This window comes from Canis aureus, chromosome 6 (assembly GCF_053574225.1).
Source record: "Canis aureus isolate CA01 chromosome 6, VMU_Caureus_v.1.0, whole genome shotgun sequence".
In the NCBI taxonomy this organism is placed as follows: Eukaryota; Metazoa; Chordata; class Mammalia; order Carnivora; family Canidae; genus Canis; species Canis aureus.
In genome coordinates, this window is record NC_135616.1 from 54,450,926 (window position 1) to 54,471,870 (window position 20,945).

At 35.2% G+C, this 20,945-nt stretch overlaps 1 protein-coding gene across 7 annotated transcripts in view; it reads left to right on the forward strand.

The window, feature by feature from the left end:
• The window catches only part of DNM3 (dynamin 3), a 553,762-nt gene that overhangs the window by 441,112 nt on the left and 91,705 nt on the right, over positions 1 to 20,945 (forward strand). For all 7 annotated transcript variants that reach the window (XM_077901675.1, XM_077901673.1, XM_077901674.1 and 4 more), the window contains one exon: positions 5,656 to 5,767. In XM_077901675.1, the coding sequence (XP_077757801.1) occupies positions 5,656 to 5,767 (112 nt within the window). The remainder of the gene's footprint in view (positions 1 to 5,655; positions 5,768 to 20,945) is intronic.

Below are 20,945 nucleotides of genomic sequence, written 5' to 3' on the forward strand. Positions count from 1 at the left end.
CAACACGTCAAATATGTCTTTCTATTTATGAAGATCTTGTTTCATGTTATTCATAAGATATTATCATTTTCTTAATTTAAAAAATTTATCCTATGTATCTTATAGGCTTTTTCCTAATATGAATGGAATATCTTCCTATATCTAAGTTACTAGAAGTATAGTGTAGTAGTGTTTTGTAAAAGCCACTTGGATTTTGAATTAATTTTGGTAATTTATATTTGTTAGGGTATTATTTCCACTAGGTTCTTAGTTTTGCCATAGAATTGCATATAATATTTGATTTTAATTTTTTCTATCTTCTCCATATTTGTGGCTATGTATCCTATCCTTTCTCATTTGTGAACTTGTATACTTTTGTTTTCTCTCTTACACAGTATTATGTTATCTATTTCTAAGGGGAAAAAATATTTGTGGATGTCTTTATCTTTTATGTTATTTTTATATTTCCTACTTTATTAATTTTGGTTTTAATCTATGTTAACTCCCTCTTCTTGGCTTTTTTAAAATATATTTTATTTATTTAATTATTCATGAGAGACACAGAGAGAGAGAGAGAGAGGCAGAGACACACAGGCAGAGGGAGAAGCAAGCTCCATGTACCGGGAGCCTGACGTGGGACTAGATTCCGGGACTCCAGGATCACGCCCTGGGCCAAAGGCAGGCACCCAAACGCTGCGCCACCCAGGGATCCTCGGCCTTTTTAAAATAATAGTTTTATAATCCCTGTAAATGAATATTGACTGTTTTTTCTACATTCTATAAATGATGAACATATTTAGGCCATAAATTTTCCTACAGTCTGCTATGTTCTGTTGGTTGGAAATGATGTGTTTATATTTTTATTGCTTTCTAAATTTATAATTTGTATTTTGGTTTCTTCTGTAATATAAAGATTATCTAAGAATATATTTAAGGGATTTTTTGGTCTTTTTTTTTTTACAAATTCTTTTTTTTCTTTTTTTTAATTTGTGATTAAAGAATGTGATCTATGTAATCTTTTTTTTTTTTTTTAAGTTTCTTAAAGTTGCTATTGTGTATGTGTGTAGGTCCAAGTATAAGACTGATTTTTGTAAATGTTTTCTGGATAATGAGATATCTTTATTTTCTATCTACTTGCTTACTTTTGTCCATGATATTTGTTCAATTTGAAGAGTATATTAAATTTTTTTCTGTGTTTATATTTTAACTAAGATATTTCAACTGTATTTTACATATATATAATTATTACAATTATTACAAATCTTGCAATTTTAGTAGCATTTTCTTTGTTTCTTTCCCTACTATGTAATTTGGTACAGTTTTATGAGTATTTTCCAGCCTTCACAAATTTTACTTTATACCATTGTATAATATTTTTCTTTATTCTATTTAGGGCTTTTAAACTGTATCTTGTTCAGTATTTTTAAATTCTATCTTGTTTATTATTAATATTGCCATTCTTAAATTTATATTTCTTTGTTTTCTGCTTGTCTGATTTCTCTTTCCCTGTTCTTTTATTTTTCTAAATAATATGTAAGTTTTTTAAACCTAAATTAATTGACTAGCTGAGAGAATTCAGCCTACTGTCATTGATTTCATAATATACTTAAATGTATTCCTGCCATCTTATTAAAATTTCTTATTTTGTTCCTTTTTATTTTTTCTTCTTAGTTTTTTTTTTTTGCTTGATCAAGAGGCTATTAATTTCTCCTTTTTCTTCTTTTATTTTGAGAGTTCTGCTGTACTTCTAATTCTATTAACACTTATATTCATCACCAGTATATAACCGTATCATTCCATGAAGCAAGTTATCAAATATTTCTGCCCCAAACCTTTCTTCTCTGCTTCTCCCCTCACCCACTTCTCCTCGCAGTTAAGACCACTGGGATCCCTTTGCTGCCCCACCCTTTGCCCCGCACCCATCAGAGAAGACCTGGGGAGCATTTTTATTACCTCCTATCCTTCCCCAACTTTCAGACTATTTGAATAGTGTGTCTCTTTTACCTTAAGAATCTTTAGCCCTTATACTGCATATTCTTAGATGGCCTGTCATTATTTTGATTTGACTCTGTAAATGTTGCAAGCTCTGTTGCTCGCCACTGTTTTTTTCTTCTTAACCTTTTTGAGGGTTCCTTTGGTGCTGTTGCAACCTCATCTCTTGCATAGGTAACTCCCTTACCTCGGGAGTGTGGTGATACCCCAGCTGGATAGGGGTCTCTGCAGTCCTTGTAAGAGTCCATGAGGGTTAGTTACTTCATTGCCTTCTATCTTTTGAATGTTTAATCTGGTGCCAGTCTAATTCTTTCTCCTTTGTAAGTAACTTGGCTATCTCTTTACAGAAGACTTTTGAGTGTTTTCTTTATTTCAGAGCTCAAGAATTGTATAAATGTATGTCTATATGGTATCTTTTCACATCAAATACATGTGAAACAGCACTTAAAATTTATAGACTCAGATCTTTCTAAAAATCAGGATAAGATTCTTTTTTAGAAAGTAGTTTCTTTTTCATAATTATTTTTCTCCCTCCACCTTTTCTTTTTTCTGAAACTCCTTTTGTTTACAGGTTAAATGTTCTGGGTCTTTCCTCCACAGTTTCATAACTTCTCTTTGTATTTAAAAAAAAATTTCCCGCTAGATCTTGAAAACTATGAATTCTGGGATCCCTGGGTGGTGCAGCGGTTTAGTGCCTGCCTTTGGCTCAGGGCGCGATCCTGGAGACCCGGGATCGAATCCCACGTCAGGCTCCCAGTACATGGAGCCTGCTTCTCCCTCTGCCTATGTCTCTGCCTCTCTCTCTCTCTCTCTCTCTCTCTCTGTGTGTGTGTGTGTGTGTGACTATCGTAAATAAATAAAAACTAAAAAAAAGAAAACTATGAATTTTAGTCTCAACATTCATCATTCCTTCAACTTATCTACTAAATATTTTAACTTAAAAATCTTATTTCTTAGTTCCAGGAAGTTTTTCTTAATGTTGTTTTTATACCTCTTCAAATACTTACTATTCTTCTGCTTCCCCCAACAGTTCATTATTGATATAGTGTTCTGGTTGCTCTCTTCATTCTTGCTTTCTCTGGTTGTTAGACCTGCTTATTAGATATCCTTTTATTTTCCTCTGTTCGTTGTGGCACAGGTCCAGCTGCTGTATACTTTAAGTGGACTAGTCTTATGAGAGTGGGAAGGCACAGACATCTTAGTCATCACAGACCCAAAATAGGCAAGTTGCCCTTTATGTATTGAGACACCAGGAAGGAGCCCTTCTTTTGCATTAGGGTAGAGAAAACTCAGCCCCCCACACTTCTTGAGGGCCAGAGGATCAGGCACATCCAGGAGTCCTGTGATCATTGAGGGACAGCCCTACCAAAGGCCTGTACATGCAGGTCCTTGCCTTAGAGTTTTCCTGCTATATTCCCAAAGTTTTGTTCAGCCCAGAGTGAGAAAATACCTAGTTCACACCCTCTACCCAAATGCCAATCCCAGTGTATGCCTGACTTAAGAAAAGATGATATGTTTGACCTGAGTTAGAAGTGGAGAAGATATAATGGGGGATATAATGATAAGCATAAAAATGATACATTCCCTGTCCTAATGTTGGTTGTGGGCTTGTTGGGAAGATAGACAGTATCTAAGTAAGCAAGCAAGCAAGTAAACAAATACATGAGTAAGAAATAAAAAAGAAAATGAAACCCACACATAACTCTGAATTCACAACTGTTATTAGTGCTATGGAGGAAAGGTAAATAGAAATATGATCTGAGATTCCAAGAAAAGTAGGCATTAATTGTACAGTGAGAGAAGAAGAAAAGACCTACAGGCAGAGAGCAGTAGATTCAAAGACTTTGGGAGTAGGCATGGCAAATCTGAGGAAGCAAGGGAAGGCCAGCATGGGTGGAGTAAACAAAGCAAGGGAAAGGAGAATGTGAAAAAAGCTGAAGAGGAAGGTAATACCTATGGGTCAGACTATACTATATGATAGACAGTATCGTCTTTCCCTAAAAGCAGGTGGCTGTTGGAATGTTTTACTTCACGGGTAAAAATAATCTGATTCGCATTTTCAGGAGATCATGAGGATTCTGTGTGGAGAGCAGATTTAGAGGAGCCATGTGATGCCAGGAGACCCATGAGGAGGCCACTATAATGTTTGAAGGAGCGTGATGGCAGTCAATGTACAGGAAATGCACTTTAGGTGGTCAAGTGAAAGAGGGTATGAGAGAGTGGAAGGTAGGGAATGTCAAGCTGAAATCACCAATTCAGTCCTAAATGTCAAGGTGCCTTTGAGATGGTCAAGTGGAGAAGTCAGTGGACATTATGAATCTGGGGAGGTCTTGAGCAAGAGATATAAATTTGTGAGCCATCTTAGTTTAGGTGTAAACTAAGGCTCTTAGGCTTGAATGATAATACCCTGGAAGAGAATAAGACCCTAAGTTCTGGTATTCTGCTAGTATTGTCTAAATTGGATTACCTCTTCTGGAGGGGTAATGGGTAGTGCATATCAGTATCTTAAAAAATGACTGTAACTTTGATCCTGTAACTCTAATTATAGGAATTTATACTCAGAAAGTAAGAGTAGTAAATGTCAAAGGCTTATGGATAAAAATATTCACTTAGGCATTATTTTTTATTGTAAAAAAGGAAATTACCTAAATATCTAATATTTGAAAGAGGTTAAGTAAATTATCATACATTTATATTAATGAATATCATACCATTCTAATTTAATGTTTATAAAGATGCAATGGCATAAGTAAATTACCATAACATCATAGTAAGTAAAAAAGGACTCAAAATTGACAGAAAGAAAGAGAAAAGGGAGTTGGGGAGACCTCAGCTGTTTGAAAGATTGATAGGACAATAGTATAAAGAAATAAGTTTATCTATAAACCGTGGAAAATGGATGATTGTCACCATTTTTATACTTTTACCAAATTTCCAAATCTTTCTAGATGGGTGTATATTACACCACCTCAGCTGTTTGAAAGATTGATAGGACAATAGTATAAAGAAATAAGTTTATCTATAAACCGTGGAAAATGGATGATTGTCACCATTTTTATACTTTTACCAAATTTCCAAATCTTTCTAGATGGGTGTATATTACACCTTATGTATTATTTTACTGTTAGGAGAAGAAATAAAAGTACAGTATTGTCCCAGTTATAAATATGCACTTTATAGGCATATCACTCTGTTAAATATTGGTTAATGTTTTTTTTCTTTTCACAGTAGCTATGAGAATTTCTGCTTTCAATCTAAAATAGTATTTTAAGTTTGTAAGATTACTGTCATACCTTTTAAAATTTTATGAGCCATTTAGACTTATAAAATGGTTTCAGAAAATTGATTAATTACTAGGCAACAGCAGATCAATTCCTCTGGAATCTCTCTCACTTGGCACCTGTGTATCATCTTGAGAGTATTTGTATCTCCATTACTTCTTATTGCTTAGCAGTATAAGTGGTTCTGAATTCTTTAATTTGAAGTTTTAAAAAGATTACATAAAAATATAAGAATTTTCTAATTATTTTAAATACACTGAATTATTTTTTTTTCCTCCAGTGACTGTCAGAGAATTATCCATTTGGACTGTCATTTGTATCATCATCATCTGCAGTGATATAAAATCATTTTGAATTTGCTTCCAAACTAAAGGCATGATGTTTTTTTTTTTTTTAATTCCAGGAATGTATACAAAGACTATCGTTTCCTTGAGCTGGCGTGTGACTCACAGGAGGATGTAGACAGCTGGAAGGCATCTCTACTGAGAGCTGGGGTTTATCCCGATAAATCTTTAGTAAGTTGGATCTCTTTTTTTATGATTATTGACCATGTTTAAGAAGACATAATTCTATATACTATATAATTGTTAAACTGGTGGTCTTTTAGAACATAGACCACCAGTCTTTTGGAACATTGGAGGATAGTAATACTATCCTCATCATATTTCTTTTTCTCCATTAGTTTCTATTTTAGGAAGTTTATCACTATATTTGCTAGAGAAAATGCCCTATTCTGCCATAAAACATAATATATGTTTTATGTCTGAGAATGTCTTTGTTTTAATTTAAAATTTTATTTTCCTTTACATGGTATTCCACAGTTGTTCTAGTATTCATACAGCTGTTTAGAACATTCTTCATAAAGTCATAATGTCATAACACTATTTCATATCCTTAAAAATGTACTTATTTTTATAAAAATCTACCTCCCTTCATTAGGTCTGTAGTACCTGAGTCCAAAATCATATCTGTATTCAAACTCTGGTTAATGTCATTTGGAGTGTGAAAGAAGAAAAACATTATATTGCCATTCCTACTTATCTTTATAAATATACTTCAAGTGTTTGAAGTCACTTCTCTCATTCAAGTTAATAAACAGAACTTCTATTTGTATTCTTTGGAAAATGTCTGTATTTAAATTTCAGAAGTCCCATCCAACACATGTACACACACCGTTAGACACTCTAGCTGATGGCTCTCCCTGCTTACTCCCTGTCCCCTTTCAGGTGTACTGCCCAGGTGTCTCCTCTAAATGCAAGTACTGGGACTGAGCCTTGGGAATTGAGTCCAACTGGATCCTTTGATGCTTGCTTGGCTCTAAATTAGTTTATAAGACTTATCATGAACAAGTCAGGTCATTTCTGGGCTCCCAATAGGAATAGTCTTCTCAAGAGAAATTCTGAAATATAGGGCACAGACGGGGCCATTGAAGCATCTCTGGAGGAACTTTAGACTTGACCACATCCCTGAGGTTGCATTGGAATTTAACAGAGTTTCAGAGGTAAAGGATTGGGGATTTGTGTCAAAATGTTCTTCTCTTAGCTGTTATTTTATCTCACATATAGACCTCTTAACCCCCACCCAATCTACACTTGTCTGGCTATCACCTAAAACAATGAATTCCCCACAAAATACCCTCTAAATGAGGTGAAAGAAGACCGTTTCCTGATGATACTCAAGTACAGAGTTGTCTGTATGATTTCCGTAATTGTCCAAATTTTATCAGTGGTGTACATATATATTTACATAGCTGTATGCTACTCCAAAAACTGCAGATGAGAAATCATTTAAAAAATCAGAGTACTACTTATACTTTGGTTATTAATTCTAATCATTTATTATTACTCTTCCCTCTCCACTGATGGTACTGTGTTTAATTTCACAAATATTCTATATTAAAAATGTACACATGCTTACTTTTTTATTCATTCAGTCCACAAAAGCCTGTTGAGCACACGCTTTTTGCCAGGCACATTCTAGGCACCAGTGCTGTAGAGGTGAAGAATAAGGTCCCATCTACAAGGAGCAGACGTTAACAAGTGAATGAATAACTGAATAATTATATAGTGTGATTGTAAGAGAGTGATACAATCTATAAAAAACAAAGAAAGTGAAAGGGATAGTCAGTGAGGGGCAGGTAAGCTTTATTTTAGTAGAGATGATAAGGAAAGGCCTCTTTAAATAGTCATTTGAGTAGGCTCCTGAAGGAAGAGAGGGAATAAATGAAATGAAGAATATTTGTGGAGAGGACTGGCAAGTGCAAAGCCAGCTCAGTGTCTCAGAAGAGCAACAAACAAGTTAGTGACTCTGGAACACAACAAGGGAGGACAAAAGTGGTTGATAGTTTCCGAGACAGTGGTCACGGCAGATTATATTGGTCTCGAAGGATGGGGTGACCATTTGAGTTTTATTTTGAGTAAGATGGGAAGCCATTGGACGTCCGGTTTCAAGCCAGTTAAGTGACATGATAAGATTGACATTGCTAAAAAATTATATGTTGGGTTATTACAAGGAGCCGTAGAGCATGTGTGTTCAAGCACAGGTTCTAGTGTCAAACTACCAAGACTGAAGTTCCAGAAGTTCACATATAAGCTGTGATATGTCTAGCCTTTTTATATATCCAAATTCCCATTTCTAAAATGGAAATAACAGGAGTCCTCTGTAGCTTGGTTGACAGGATTAGTGAAAGAATGCAGGGAAAGCACTGAATAGAGTGGGCACAAATAAGCCCTCTATTTTTATTTGTGATGATAATGATGATGATGGTGATAATTATCATTTTCATCACAGACTGCTTTCTTTAACAAGTAGATGAGAGCTGAAACAATGTGAATGTTATAGTGTAGACCAGTGAGATCGTGAACACTTTATGCTGTTTTCGATTTCCAAATAATGCTTGGTCGTATAAAATGTTAATGTGTGGATGTATGTCTTCCTACCATGCAACTGGAATGTTTGTGCAAATTTTTTTTCAATTGTGATTTTGTCAAATTTATTTTAAATGCAGTAGACAATTTTGCTATTTAAAGAAATGATGCAATATGCCTCTTATGAGGGAAAATTGTCTTGGGAAAGCAAAATTGCCTACCTATCTCTGGTGAACTGTTTTTACAAATTTGAATTTTCATGTGTGCACCATAGCTCTGCATGAAGATGGTCAATGAAATATTCGTGATTTTTTACCAGAATACTCAATTTTAAGCAAATCCAGAATTGTTGAACAATCTGTTTGATTCTTTCACATCATTTTTTGTTTATAAATATACCTTTGGTATAGTTGCTTAGAAGGTCGAGACAAAGGGGTTTTTTACTATATGCCAAAGACATAACAGGAAATTAAACTTGGAAGTATGCCATGAACATTGCTTTTCTCAGTTTTCATCATAAACAATATTTGCATTTCTTATGCACCATGCAGTTGTAGAGGTTATATTACACGATTGCTTGACTTTCAGATGTTTAAATGGCAGCTAACTACTGAAAGCAATCTAAGTAGAATGCTTGTGTAAACATTCATTTTGTGAGCATGCTTAGATTTGGGGGAATGGATACTTTTAGGTACAGTTATTCCTAATTTAGAAAGATTTGATGAAAAAGTCAGATTAACCTAATAACAGATGTCTTTCTGTAAGTAAATTTTTAGGACTTCTGGTGTGTCATTTGGGTTTTGTATCAATAAACCATTGAGTTGACAGTTAATCAATCACTATTCTAAAAATGAAACATTTATTTGTCATACATGGACATAAGTCTAGACTCAAAAAGTTCTGCTTTCTACACAAAACATCTCTATTTTGACTGGGAAAAAATCTACAAAGATCATTTGTAAAAACTGTATAATTTTGGCTTTATTTTGATAAATAGACATCACTCACATTTTGGTTTGGGACAAATTTTTTTTTTCAAATAAGAATGCACACTTTTTTATGACATTCTTTCCCCCATCATATCTATTCTATCACATTCAAATGATGGAATGTTTTTGTCACTCATATCATAATGTTCTGCTACTTGGTTTTTTCTCTTAGGTTGTTTCTCTTGGAGTTTTCCTACAGATTTTTCTTTCTTTTTCTTCCACCTTTTTCTCTCCCTTTCTTCCGAAACTTCATCTATCACTGTTATGGTGGACTCTAGAAATTCAAATATAAAAAGATGCAGTTCTTACTTTATAAGAATTTCAAGGCTAGTGGAGGTGAGGGATGCAAGTAAATAATTACAGTGTGGTAGGAACTACAGTGGATGTCTGTATAAAATGCCACAGCCCAACTATATTTCCATGTGGATTTTCTAATTACCTCTAGACCCTTAATCTTTCTGGATCCAAAGTGAAATATAGACTTCTTTGAGCAGTGTAATGTGTGGCCCTAAAATGGAAATGAGGAGTCCTGTGTTCAGTTTCCCACTGTGACACTGCCATACTCCATGAACTTATCATAACCTCTCTGAGCCACAAATTTAGCATTTGACCAGTTACCTCATCTTTCTGAGCAACCAAAATACTTTAAAAAATATATGTAAATCTGAATTTAGATTTAGCAGAATTTTATTTCTTTAACTTCTATTTCCTTTAGCCACTAAATTAAAATTATAACTATTATAACATCTTATGTTGTTTAATAATTGAATTGTTAACACTGTTTTGAAGTAAAGATGTTTCTAATGGAATTAATTAATAATATTTTGGGGTTTTTTTACTGATGAAAGTGAGATAAAAAGTGTGCATATGTCAGTATTATAGGCTACAATTAAAGAACCCATAAAGATTATTTTATAGAAAAAAATATGTTCATGCATCAGTAAGTATAAATACAAATAAATATGAATTTCATTAAATATCTAAAGGACATGATACAAAATATGATTTTTCTGGTACAATTTTTGTTAGCTCACAGTATGCCTTAAATTATGTATAAACAAAGAATTCCAAATTCTTTAGAACATTTTGTGTGTGGTGAAATGAAGTAGACTTTAAGTCAGATCTACTCACATTTGAATCCTGACCCTTCTGTTTATTAGGCGAGTGGCTCAGGCAACTTACTTAACTCTTCAGTTTATTATTTTTTAAACTCAAAATAATGCTACCTTCTTCTGTGTGATTTTATAGGATTAAATGAAAACTATTGCATATCACCTGTAGCTTTGTGCTACAATTGGGTGAATGTGTTCAATGCCATGTAGCCTTTATTATTACTGAAAATCCATGAAATCATAATTCCCAGTTTAGTAGTTACTTTTTCTTTGCAAAATATCAGTGAGACTTGGGCATGTCGAAGGAGAGTTTCCTTAACTATTGGCTGAGGAGGTAGACTTCTTTAGGGGGACTCATGGGGTTGTGCTGTCCTGCTGGCCAGGCTGGCTTGGAAGGCTCTATCTATCCATCAACAGTGAGCCCAAGGAGCTATCAGGGAAAGTGAGGGTTCACAAGCCTGCCCTCAGATGCTGGCCTGGTGGTTATCTGAAAGAAGCAGCCTGCAGAGTAGTGGGTACCCTGGAGATAAATTTGGTGTGAATTCAGTTTTGCCTGTTTGTTAAATTATACACCTCTGAACTAATTAAGAGATTTCCATTGGCTGTATAGATGGATGCTCCTCCCATTTACGGTATGAGTTAAGTGATGAAAAATGGCAATAGAATGTGAAACACCCCAGAACTTCACTGTATCTCTGAATTCAAGACTTTCCCAGTCATAGTGAGTGCCTTGGAGTTTGAAACCACTCTATAAATGAAGTCTTTGGGGTCTTCAGAAATTCCTTTTGGAAAGATTCAAAACTGAATTTTTCTCTGTGGCAAATAACAATTCGGAGGAGGGTCTCCGTATCAGTCTGTGGGGGGAGAAGAAGATTGCCCACAGACTTCCGTAAATGTCTATTAATATGGGAGACCACTCATATGCATTTATTTATTCAGCCATCTAATAATACAAGATTGACAATGCTCATGCTTAGCCCGGCCACACATCACTTTATTCTTGGTTTATTCAGCAGTGCTTCCCACACAACGTCAAGCAGCCACATGACCAATACTGAGGAGTCTAGTTTTTCTTCAATAGAGGAACTTGTGGCATCTAAACATAAATTGCTGCCACACAGAGTAGTGGAGGGAATTATAAAACATTTACAGTTCACCATTCATGGCTGTTATGCCTCTCTTAGAATAGACAATTGGGAAATGATTGAAGGAAACAAGAAATGGCAAAGCCACACCACGGCCTCCACTTGGATGTTTCTCATATTTAAGGATCAAGGCCCCCTACTCTGTGACATCATTGTTGCCACTACAAACAGAACCATCTGCCGTTGAGCAGAGAAGCCAGTCATTCCCTAATGTGCAAAAATACTTGGTTGAACTCCTGAAACTTATTTGGTAGATCAAAAGCTGCACTGCTGTGGAATTCAATAAAGTCCATCTGTTTGAGGTATTTTCAGCAATATTGCTCTTTGGAGAACCAGGGCCTGTTATTCTCTAAAATAGCATTTTACTCCTGATAAAATTCCCTGTGGGAATCTTTATTGCCTTATTGAATGGTTGGCATATTCCTTACAGAGAATCTTTCTTCCCCCTTCATTCATTCTTCTATCATTATTTATGTCTCACAGAAGCCAGTGATGTTAACAGTTATATCATGGCAATTCTCAATGCCAAGAAGTTTCTCCACACTATTTTATCAGTGTCTTTAAACTTATGTTATGTTGTTATTAAATATGATGGCTGTGATGGCGCTTGGATTGGACATTTCCCCAGAGTCACCAATTGGCATTGCGTTTAAGAAAATACCCTCTCCTGTGATTGTGGCCTTGCCCATCTCCAGAAAGTTTCTCTCTGTACATCGTCTTTTGAAACTAAATGCCAGATCTCCAGCCCAACCTGTTACTCCACCCCGGGCTTGTCCTCCTTCACAGACACACTTTACTAACAGCTCTCTTCAGCTCTGCATCTCAGTGAGGAATTCCTCCTGGGCCCCTTGTGAGAAGAGTTCAGATCTGTTCCCTGCCCATATCCCATCACATCTTCCCCACAGGATCTGACCTTGCAAGGACTCCGGCTGCCCTGGGAGTAATGAATCACCATTTTATTTTTTTAAGCCATATGTGAGTGAAATTGTTTGATATAAATCATACTCTTGCAGCTCCAGTTTGAAACAGGAGAGCCATTTGCCTGCTGCCTGTCACTGGCTGTTCTCTGTGTCTCTCTCCAGAACGTCACTTTTAGAAATGACTGCATTTTTTTGTGACTAACCTTTCCAGACCCATTTTCTTGAATGTGGACCAATGTTTATTTTGGCCGTGTCCCCACTATACAGCTTTCGCTTCCCATGCCAGCCCGAGACAAAACTCATAATTTATGGAGTAGAGGAATGGTACAGATGGAGGTCGTAACTTGGTCTGCTTACCCTGTCTCCCCAGAACCACCCACTCCTTTCCTCTGCTCCTTTCCTTTCTTTTTCCACCTTCTTTGAAACCAAGGATGCAGTGTTTGTTTAAAAATGCATTGGCTGATGAAATTTTCCACTGCTTGGCATGTTGGAGGAGGGGCTGTCAGGAAGGGGCAAGCTGACATACTAACTATTTTGCCTTTCATGCTAACAGTTCAGTTATTACCAATTCAAACCAGTGCTTTTTGGCCAGGTTCCCATACTCCAAGGATTCCGGGTAGAAAGAAAGGGGGAAATCACTGTCATAATTTTCTGCTGTTATAAATATATGATTTCACTTAATATAAGTGGATTCTTTGACTTGCCCATGAGCTCTGGGTGCTGTATGTATGTAGGGGATGTCAGTGAATAAATTATTTGTTTGGATTTTGCTCTAGCGTGAAAAACCTTACAATTTTTAAATAAGTTTATGTTTAACGTATTTCTTTTTTGTTTTTTTTTGTTTTTTTTCTTGCGGCTATGTGCACAGGGGAACAACAAAGTAAGTTCTTTGTCCTATTGCAACTCTTTCTTTCCAGCCCCCACCCCCCACTGCATGCATCTTGGCGAGAGCGTTTCTGTGCACGTCGGAATGACTGTTGTCTGTCTGTGACACTGCACAAATGATACAGGGTTTGCAAACACCAGGGAAAACGTACATTTGAACTACCCTAATGGCTGTTCCCTTTTGACCTTTTGGAAGGGAAATGTTATGTTCTTTAGGGTAGGTTATTGGGTGGTTCAGAGGTTCATAACACAAGGAAGGAGGTCGACACTGAGAGCAAAGATCATGAAGATTTAATAATAAGGACTCTTCTGCAGGCAGGGTACAACAGTCTGATGAAACTCGGTGCAGCAAAGTTTTTGACCAAAAATCAAAGCTCTCATGTTAATGTGCAGTTATAAAAACCCCAAACTGGAGTCTTAAATAGCAGGATGGCTGGCTTTGCTGGTGAAACTGAACGAAATCAGTGCTCTGGCTTTGAAGGTGCCTTAAAATGGATGGAGGAGGGTGGGGTCCACATTTGACTTGGCTTCTGCACCCTGATGTATTCCAGCTGGACGGAAGCGAGAGGGTGTGGGGGATGGAGGAGGAGACTGAATGTGCATGATAGATCTATGAGACCAGGCAACAGGCAGCAATGGTGAAAATTATCTTCATGTTGCTATTGTCATTAGAGAAGTGAGCAATTTAGTCATCATAGGGCTGCTGGCCTGTTTAAATTTAAATTCCATTCTTCCAAAAGATTAGAACTACTCCTCGCTTATATTAGTGATATAACAGTAATATAGTTAGAGAAGATGGTCTTAAGTTTAGCAGGGTGATTTGCTTTTCATTTTTTTCTATGGAGAATTATTAGTGTTTTGTCCTACCAGGTGGCCCACTTAAAATGGGCCTCATTGAATACAATAAGAATTGAAAAGAATCTGTTCTATAAGGGGTTGCCTGCATATTTAAACCAGCTGGAATTCATCAAAATTGCTATTCATAAGCCATACATATAGAATGTAAAACAAATGTGGGAAATCTTGCAGTTTAATTTGATGGAATGTGCTGTTAGGAATATGTTGAAGTCGTGGTTGGTATTGAAAATGTGTCACTTTTTAAATTTATATCTGGATATAACTGCTTACCACCTAAGTAATAATATTTAATAGAGTTAAAAATAATGCAAGAAAAGTACAAGGTAAACGTTTGTGAAGAAGCAAAGTGAATTTAGTCCACTAATAGTTCGCTTTTTAAAAACAGCAGGTGACTTATGAAATTAATTAGGGATTTCTTACACAAAGTAAAGGATAATATTTCTACCTAATACTGCCACTATTAGAAAAAAAAAAACATTTGGATAAAATATAAAAACCTCTGTTTTAGTTCTTACACCACATAATGTATTTCAATTCTTGAGTAGTAAATATGTCTGATCTGGTCATTTACATTGAGTTTCTGTCTAGAATTTCATGCGTTCCCTCTCTTGTTTGTTTGTTAAGGACAAGTAACTAATTGTGAGTGTACTAATAATTAGTCCATTTGTGCCGATGATCAGGGAACCAGCTACTGACGTTTTAGAGGATGTGCTAACCCTTAGACCACTCGAAAAGCATTTATGATTTGCCTCTTTCACTAGTGATTCACTGATGACTTAAAGGGACTTGTAAAATTCCTGTAAGAAAACACTTCTCGATCCAGGAGTCATCCATTTATTGTGTCTTGCTTGGTCAAGCTCTTCTGGGCAAAGTTCAGTTTAATGGGTTTTCTCATTTTCAAATAATTATAATGCAATGAGCAGTAAAACCCCAAAATGCTAAGCTACTGCTTATAAGGGTACCTGTAGGATGATGCAGAAGACCTGCAGGGTCTTCAGGCACCTGGAGCCACCATCTGCATAATGAAAACTTGGCCTAATGCTGAGGGGGTTAATATTGTCAGGCTCCAGAGTGTTAGCTAAAGAGTGTCAAAGATGCAAGCACTGACTGCTTGGGTTTTCCATTGAAGAGTGGCTACTTTGGAGGCGCTGGTATTTATTGCCCTTATGCCTTAATTTTTCATTGTTTATGTTATGAATAAGTGATAGCTTGTGAAAAAATGTAATGCTAATACTTTTAAAATACAATCATTATATTGACCATGTACTCTGGCACAAGAGAGCCTCCTCAAATCACAAACAGCACATCTGCATGCTATTTTCCTTTAGCTTAGAATTTCAGTATAAATGGAAAACACTGGAATACAAGCTGTGCTGTCTCCAGAGTATAGATCTGGAGTCTTCAAAAGGAGAATATGAGATTCTTTTTTCCCTCTAATTCTGGAATGCTTGTTCTGAATTGTCCCCAAGGCAACATACCTAACTCGTTGCCTGCCATGTACGTGAGCCAGCTGTAAAAGGTGACTCATTTTAGACTCACAATGGCTAATTGTTTACTTAGGGAATGGCATTTTATTATTTATGATATTAATCAGACTCTAAAGAGAATGAAGTCTGCTAAATGAATATTTCTTCAGAGGTGCAGGATGAATGGATTCATCTTCCCACATACATTAAATGCAGTATAAACACATACACATCCAAACATGCATGTTCTGAGGTGTATGGAACAAGCCTACTATTCATTTTCTCAGTATCAACTAAGCTGATCTGCTTCAGCCACATTTAGAGTACTCTTTGGGTTTGGGATCTAATCCTCTAAACTCCAAAAAAACAACCTTCATCATAGATGCACATTTAGATTTATATTCTAGAATAAAATGTCAAAGTTCACATTCCTCTTTGAACAATTTTTATGTATGTTGTTATTTTTCCTTAAAAAGCCAATTTTCCTTTTCTGAGGAGATCATAGTTACTAAAAAAAAAATTCCTTCCAGGCCCACTACTTATTTTTCCTTTTGAAAATGTTTTTCTGTTGGCATAGTGATACTCTAAATTGCTTAAGGATAGAGTCTGCCTCCTTCTTAGAGGGGTTTCCCTGAACTATGGATTCCAAGTCATGTTTTCATGAGGAAGAGCAAAGTCTAGGACTTCATGAGTCAGTTTTGGGAATGTGGACAAATATATACAGTAATGAGGGGGAGGGGTTGTTTTTGGTTTTTTTAATTAGTTCACAAATGTTGTAAGAATGTAACTTGCAGAACTGAGGCCTTCGAGTAAAAGAGTAATCTCCATGTTTTTTATCCTAGAAAGATGACATTTAGGAGCGCCTGAGTGACTCAGTTGGTTAAGCGTCTGGCTCTTGGTATCAGCTCGGGTCATGATCTCAGGGTCCTGGGATCAAGCCTGGTATCAGGCTCTACACTCAGATGCTTGAGGATTTTCTCTCTCCCTCTCCCCCATTCACCACACTCTGTCTGAAATAAATAAATAAATCTTAAAAAAAAAAAAAAAGAAAGGTAACATGTAAGTTCCTTATTTAATTTGATGTCTTCTTTTGGTAGGCATCTCTAGGAATTCAGTAGACTTTTTATTTCTTTATTAAAGACTTTGAGTTTTGTTAAATATTTTTGATATTAGTCAAATTAAAGCTAGAAAATACTTAAAATAATAAGGAGTAAAATTTTATGACAAAAGCTTTCAAGTTTCTTAATGATGTTGGTGCTGAAACATAAATGAAAATTAAAATAAAGAAATCCTGATGAGTTTAAAAATGACTGCTTCAAAAAATTTCAAGTTATGGGGAAAAACTACATTTAATCTTTTCTCTTATGAATCTTCTATTGTCTTTGAAGGAGAGATTTACTGTCCTTTTACTTCAGTCTTCCTACAGTAAAGGACTCTTGTGTTTCTCCCAGCGGAAGTATTAAGTTGACCATCTTGATCAGAGAGAAGGAATATTGGAAAAGGAGAAATAGAACAGAAACATGCTAAAACATTAAATTCTGGTTAGGTTAAATGCAATAATGTTATACATATTGGAAGGCTTTGCTATTTAAGAAAAGAAGGGAAAATCAGGTTTAAACACTTGTTTTTACATTTAAGAAATATTTTAGTGATTTCCCAACACATTCAGCAAGATAAGTGAGCATTGACAGCCTCCAACAATGGGAAAAGTAGTGATTACAGAGTATTTCTTTGGGTGATCCACTGGATTATAGCAATCATTTGCAAAAATAGTGTGTGCCAGATAAAATGTCACCAAAATGCATTATACTGAAGAACACAAATGTTATATGCATGATAACTTGCCTTATCTCTAATGCCAGGCCTTCAACTCCTAAATTCTTGCTCTTGGTTGAATATGAGAGACTGTAGATAGCCCTTTTGAAAACCACCAAACCTGTAAAGAACCAGACAGTAAAGTCTCATAATGTATATTTCCTTTCTAATATTTAAAATGTGTATAAGTGTGTATCAGAACATTTTTAGGCAGCTTAGGTATAGTCAGCTCAATTAGGATTTTTTATTTTCTTTGAATAATGTATATGCTTTCCTTGGTTTTCTTAGAGAATCTTAGAAAATATATTTCCCTGGTATTTAAAGAGAGCCCATCTGAGTTGCTCAATTTATACACCATCCAATAAGGATATCAGCAAAGTGAAAAGAACGGATGAAAACTCACTGGCTTCAAAGTGTTATTTTAGTTCCACATGCATGGAAAAATGAATTGTCAGTCTCAATCTTCACAACACCAATAAATAAACCTTTGGTTCTTTTTTGGCAAATCTGCTCAGAAAGCTCACAGTGGGTAATAGAATAGGAACTTCTGAAGGGTTTGTGGGGCTTATTTATATATTTTCTTTCCTCTGTTGTGTCCAGAATAAGTGACTTCACTCTAGTTAATGAGAAATAATGAGAATAATTTTGTCTTACTTCATAGTAATTTTGACATATTCTCAGCATTTTGCTTTTTAAAATGTTTATTCTAATGTAGTTAAAATACAGTGTTCAGTAGTTTCAGATCTACAATGTAGTGATTTAATATAGTGATTCAACAATTCCACACATCAGCTGGTGCTCATCATGACAAGTGCACTCCTTAATCCCCATCACCTATTGGTTTATCTCTTTTTTCCCCCTCCATTTGCTGTTTTGTTTCTTAAATTCCACATATAAGTGAAATCACATGGTATTTATCTTTCTCTGACTGTTTTATTTCACTTAGCATTATATTCTCTAGCTCCATCCATGTTGTTGCAAATGGCAAGACTTCATTCTTTTTATGGCTGAATAATATACATTATATATATATATATATATATATATATATATATATATATATATACTGCATTTATATCCACTTATCTATTGATAGATACTTGGGCTGCTTCCATAGTTTCACTATTGTAAATAATGCTGCAATAAACATAGTGCACATATCCCTTAAAATTAGTGTTTTTGTATTTTTTGAGTAAATACCCAGTAGTGTGGTTACTGGATTGTAGGGTAATTCTATTTTTTTTTTTTTAGGAACCTTCATACCTTGCACAGTTGCTACACCAGTTTGTATTCCCAGAGTGCACAAGGGTTCCTTTTTCTCCACATTCTCATCAATACTTGTTTCTTGAGTTTTTGATTTTAGCCATTCTGATGGGTTTCAGGGGATATCTCATCATGGTTTTGATTTGCATTTTCCTGATGATGAGTGATGTTGAGCCTCTTTTCATATGTCTGTTGGCCATCTGGATGTCGTTTTTTGGAGAAATGTCTATTCATGTGTTCTGAACATTTTTTTTAATTTTTTTAAATTTATTTATGATAGTCACAGAGAGAGAGAGAGAGAGAGAGAGAGAGGCAGAGACACAGGCAGAGGGAGAAGCAGGCTCCATGCACCGGGAGCCTGATGTGGGATTCGATCCCGGGTCTCCAGGATCGCGCCCTGGGCCAAAGGCAGGCGCCAAACCGCTGCGCCATCCAGGGATCCCTGTTCTGAACATTTTTTATTGGTTTATTTGGGAGTTTTTTTGTGTGTATGGAGTTATATAAGTTCTTTATATATTTTGAATACTAATACTTTATTGGATATGTCATTTGCAAATATCTTCTCCCATTTAGTATTTCTTTTTCAAGATTGCTTTGGCCAGTATTTTGTGATTCCATAGAAATTTTAGTACTGTTTGGTCCAGTTCTGTGAAAAATGCTGTTGGTATTTTGATAAGGATTGTATTGAATGTATAGATTACTTTGAGCAGTATAGACATCTTAACAATACTTGTTCATCCAATTTATGAGCATGGAACATCTTTCCATTTCTTTGTCTCATCTTCAATTTACTTTAACAATGTTTTATAGTTTTCAGAATACATATCTTTCACCTTTTGGTTAAATTTATTCCTAGGTAAATTTTGGTGCAATTGTAAATGGGATTTTTAAAAATTTCCCTTTCAGTGCTTCATTATTAGTGTATAGAAATACAAAAGATATCTGTGCATTGACTTTGTATCCTGCAACCATAATGAATTTATTTATGCATTATAATAGTTTTTTAGTAGAGTCCTTAAGGTTTTTTCATAGTATCTTGCCATCTGCAAATAGTGGAAGCTTTATTCTTCCTTACCAATTTGGATGTTTTGTTTTTTTTTTTTAATTTCTTATTGTTGTCTGATTGCTATGGCTAGGAGTTCCAGTACCATGTTGAATAAAACAGGTGAGAGTGAACATTCTTGTCTTGTTCCTGACATTAGGGGGAAAGCTCTCAGTTTTTCATCAAGTATAATGTTAGCTGTGAGTTTTTCATAAATGGCCTTTATTATGTTGATATATGTTCCTTCTAAACCTACTTTGTTGAGGGTTTTTATTATGAATGGATGTTATACTTTGTCAAATGTCTATTGAAATGATCATATGGTTTTTATCCTTACTCTTACGATATAATGTATTGATTTATTTGTGAGTATTGAACCACTCTTGCATCCCAGGAATAAATCCCACTTGATTCTGGTGAATGATTTTTTTTAAATATATTGTGGATTTTGTTTGCCAATAATTTGTTGAGGGTTTTTGTGTCTATATTCATCAGGGATATTGGCCTGTAGTTCTCTTTTTAGTGTAGTGTCTTTATCTGGATTGGTATCAGGATAATGCTGGCCTTATTTTTGGAAGTTTTTGGAAGTTTTCCTTCTTCTATTTTTTGGAAAATTTTGAGAAGAAACAGGTGTTTACTCTTCTTTAAAGGTAGAATTCACTTGTGAATTCACTTGTGAAGTCATGTAGTCATGTAGTCCTGGATTTTTGTTTGTTGGCAGTTTTTTGATTACTGATTCAATATCACTGCTGGTAATTGGCCTATTCAAATTTTCTGTTTCTTCCTGCTTCAGTTTTGATAGTTTATATGTTTATAGGAATCTATCCATTTCTTCTAGTTGGCCAATTTGTTGGCATATAATTTTTCATGATATTGTCTTACAATCCTTTGTTTTTATGTGGTGTTGGCTGTTATTTTTCCTCTTCATTTGTGATTTTATTTATTTGAAGTTCTCTCTCTCTCTTTCTTTTTCTCTCTTTTATTTTGATGAGTCTGGTTAGAAGTTTATCAATTTTATTGATAATTTTCAAAGAACCAGTTCCTGGTTTCTTTGGCGTGTTCTATTGATTTTTTAGTTTCTATATCATATATTTCTGCTCTAATCTTTATTTTTTACTTCTGCTAGCTTTGGGTTATGTTTGTTCTTCTTTTTCTAGCTCCTTTAAGTGTAAAGGTGGGTTGTTTATGTGAGATTTTTCTTTCTTCTTGGGGTAGGCCTATATTGCTATAAACTTCCTCTTAAAACTGCTTTTTCTGCATCCCAGAGATTTTATACCACTGTGTTTTCATTTTCATTTTCCTCCATGTAATTAAAAAAATTTTTTTGAGTG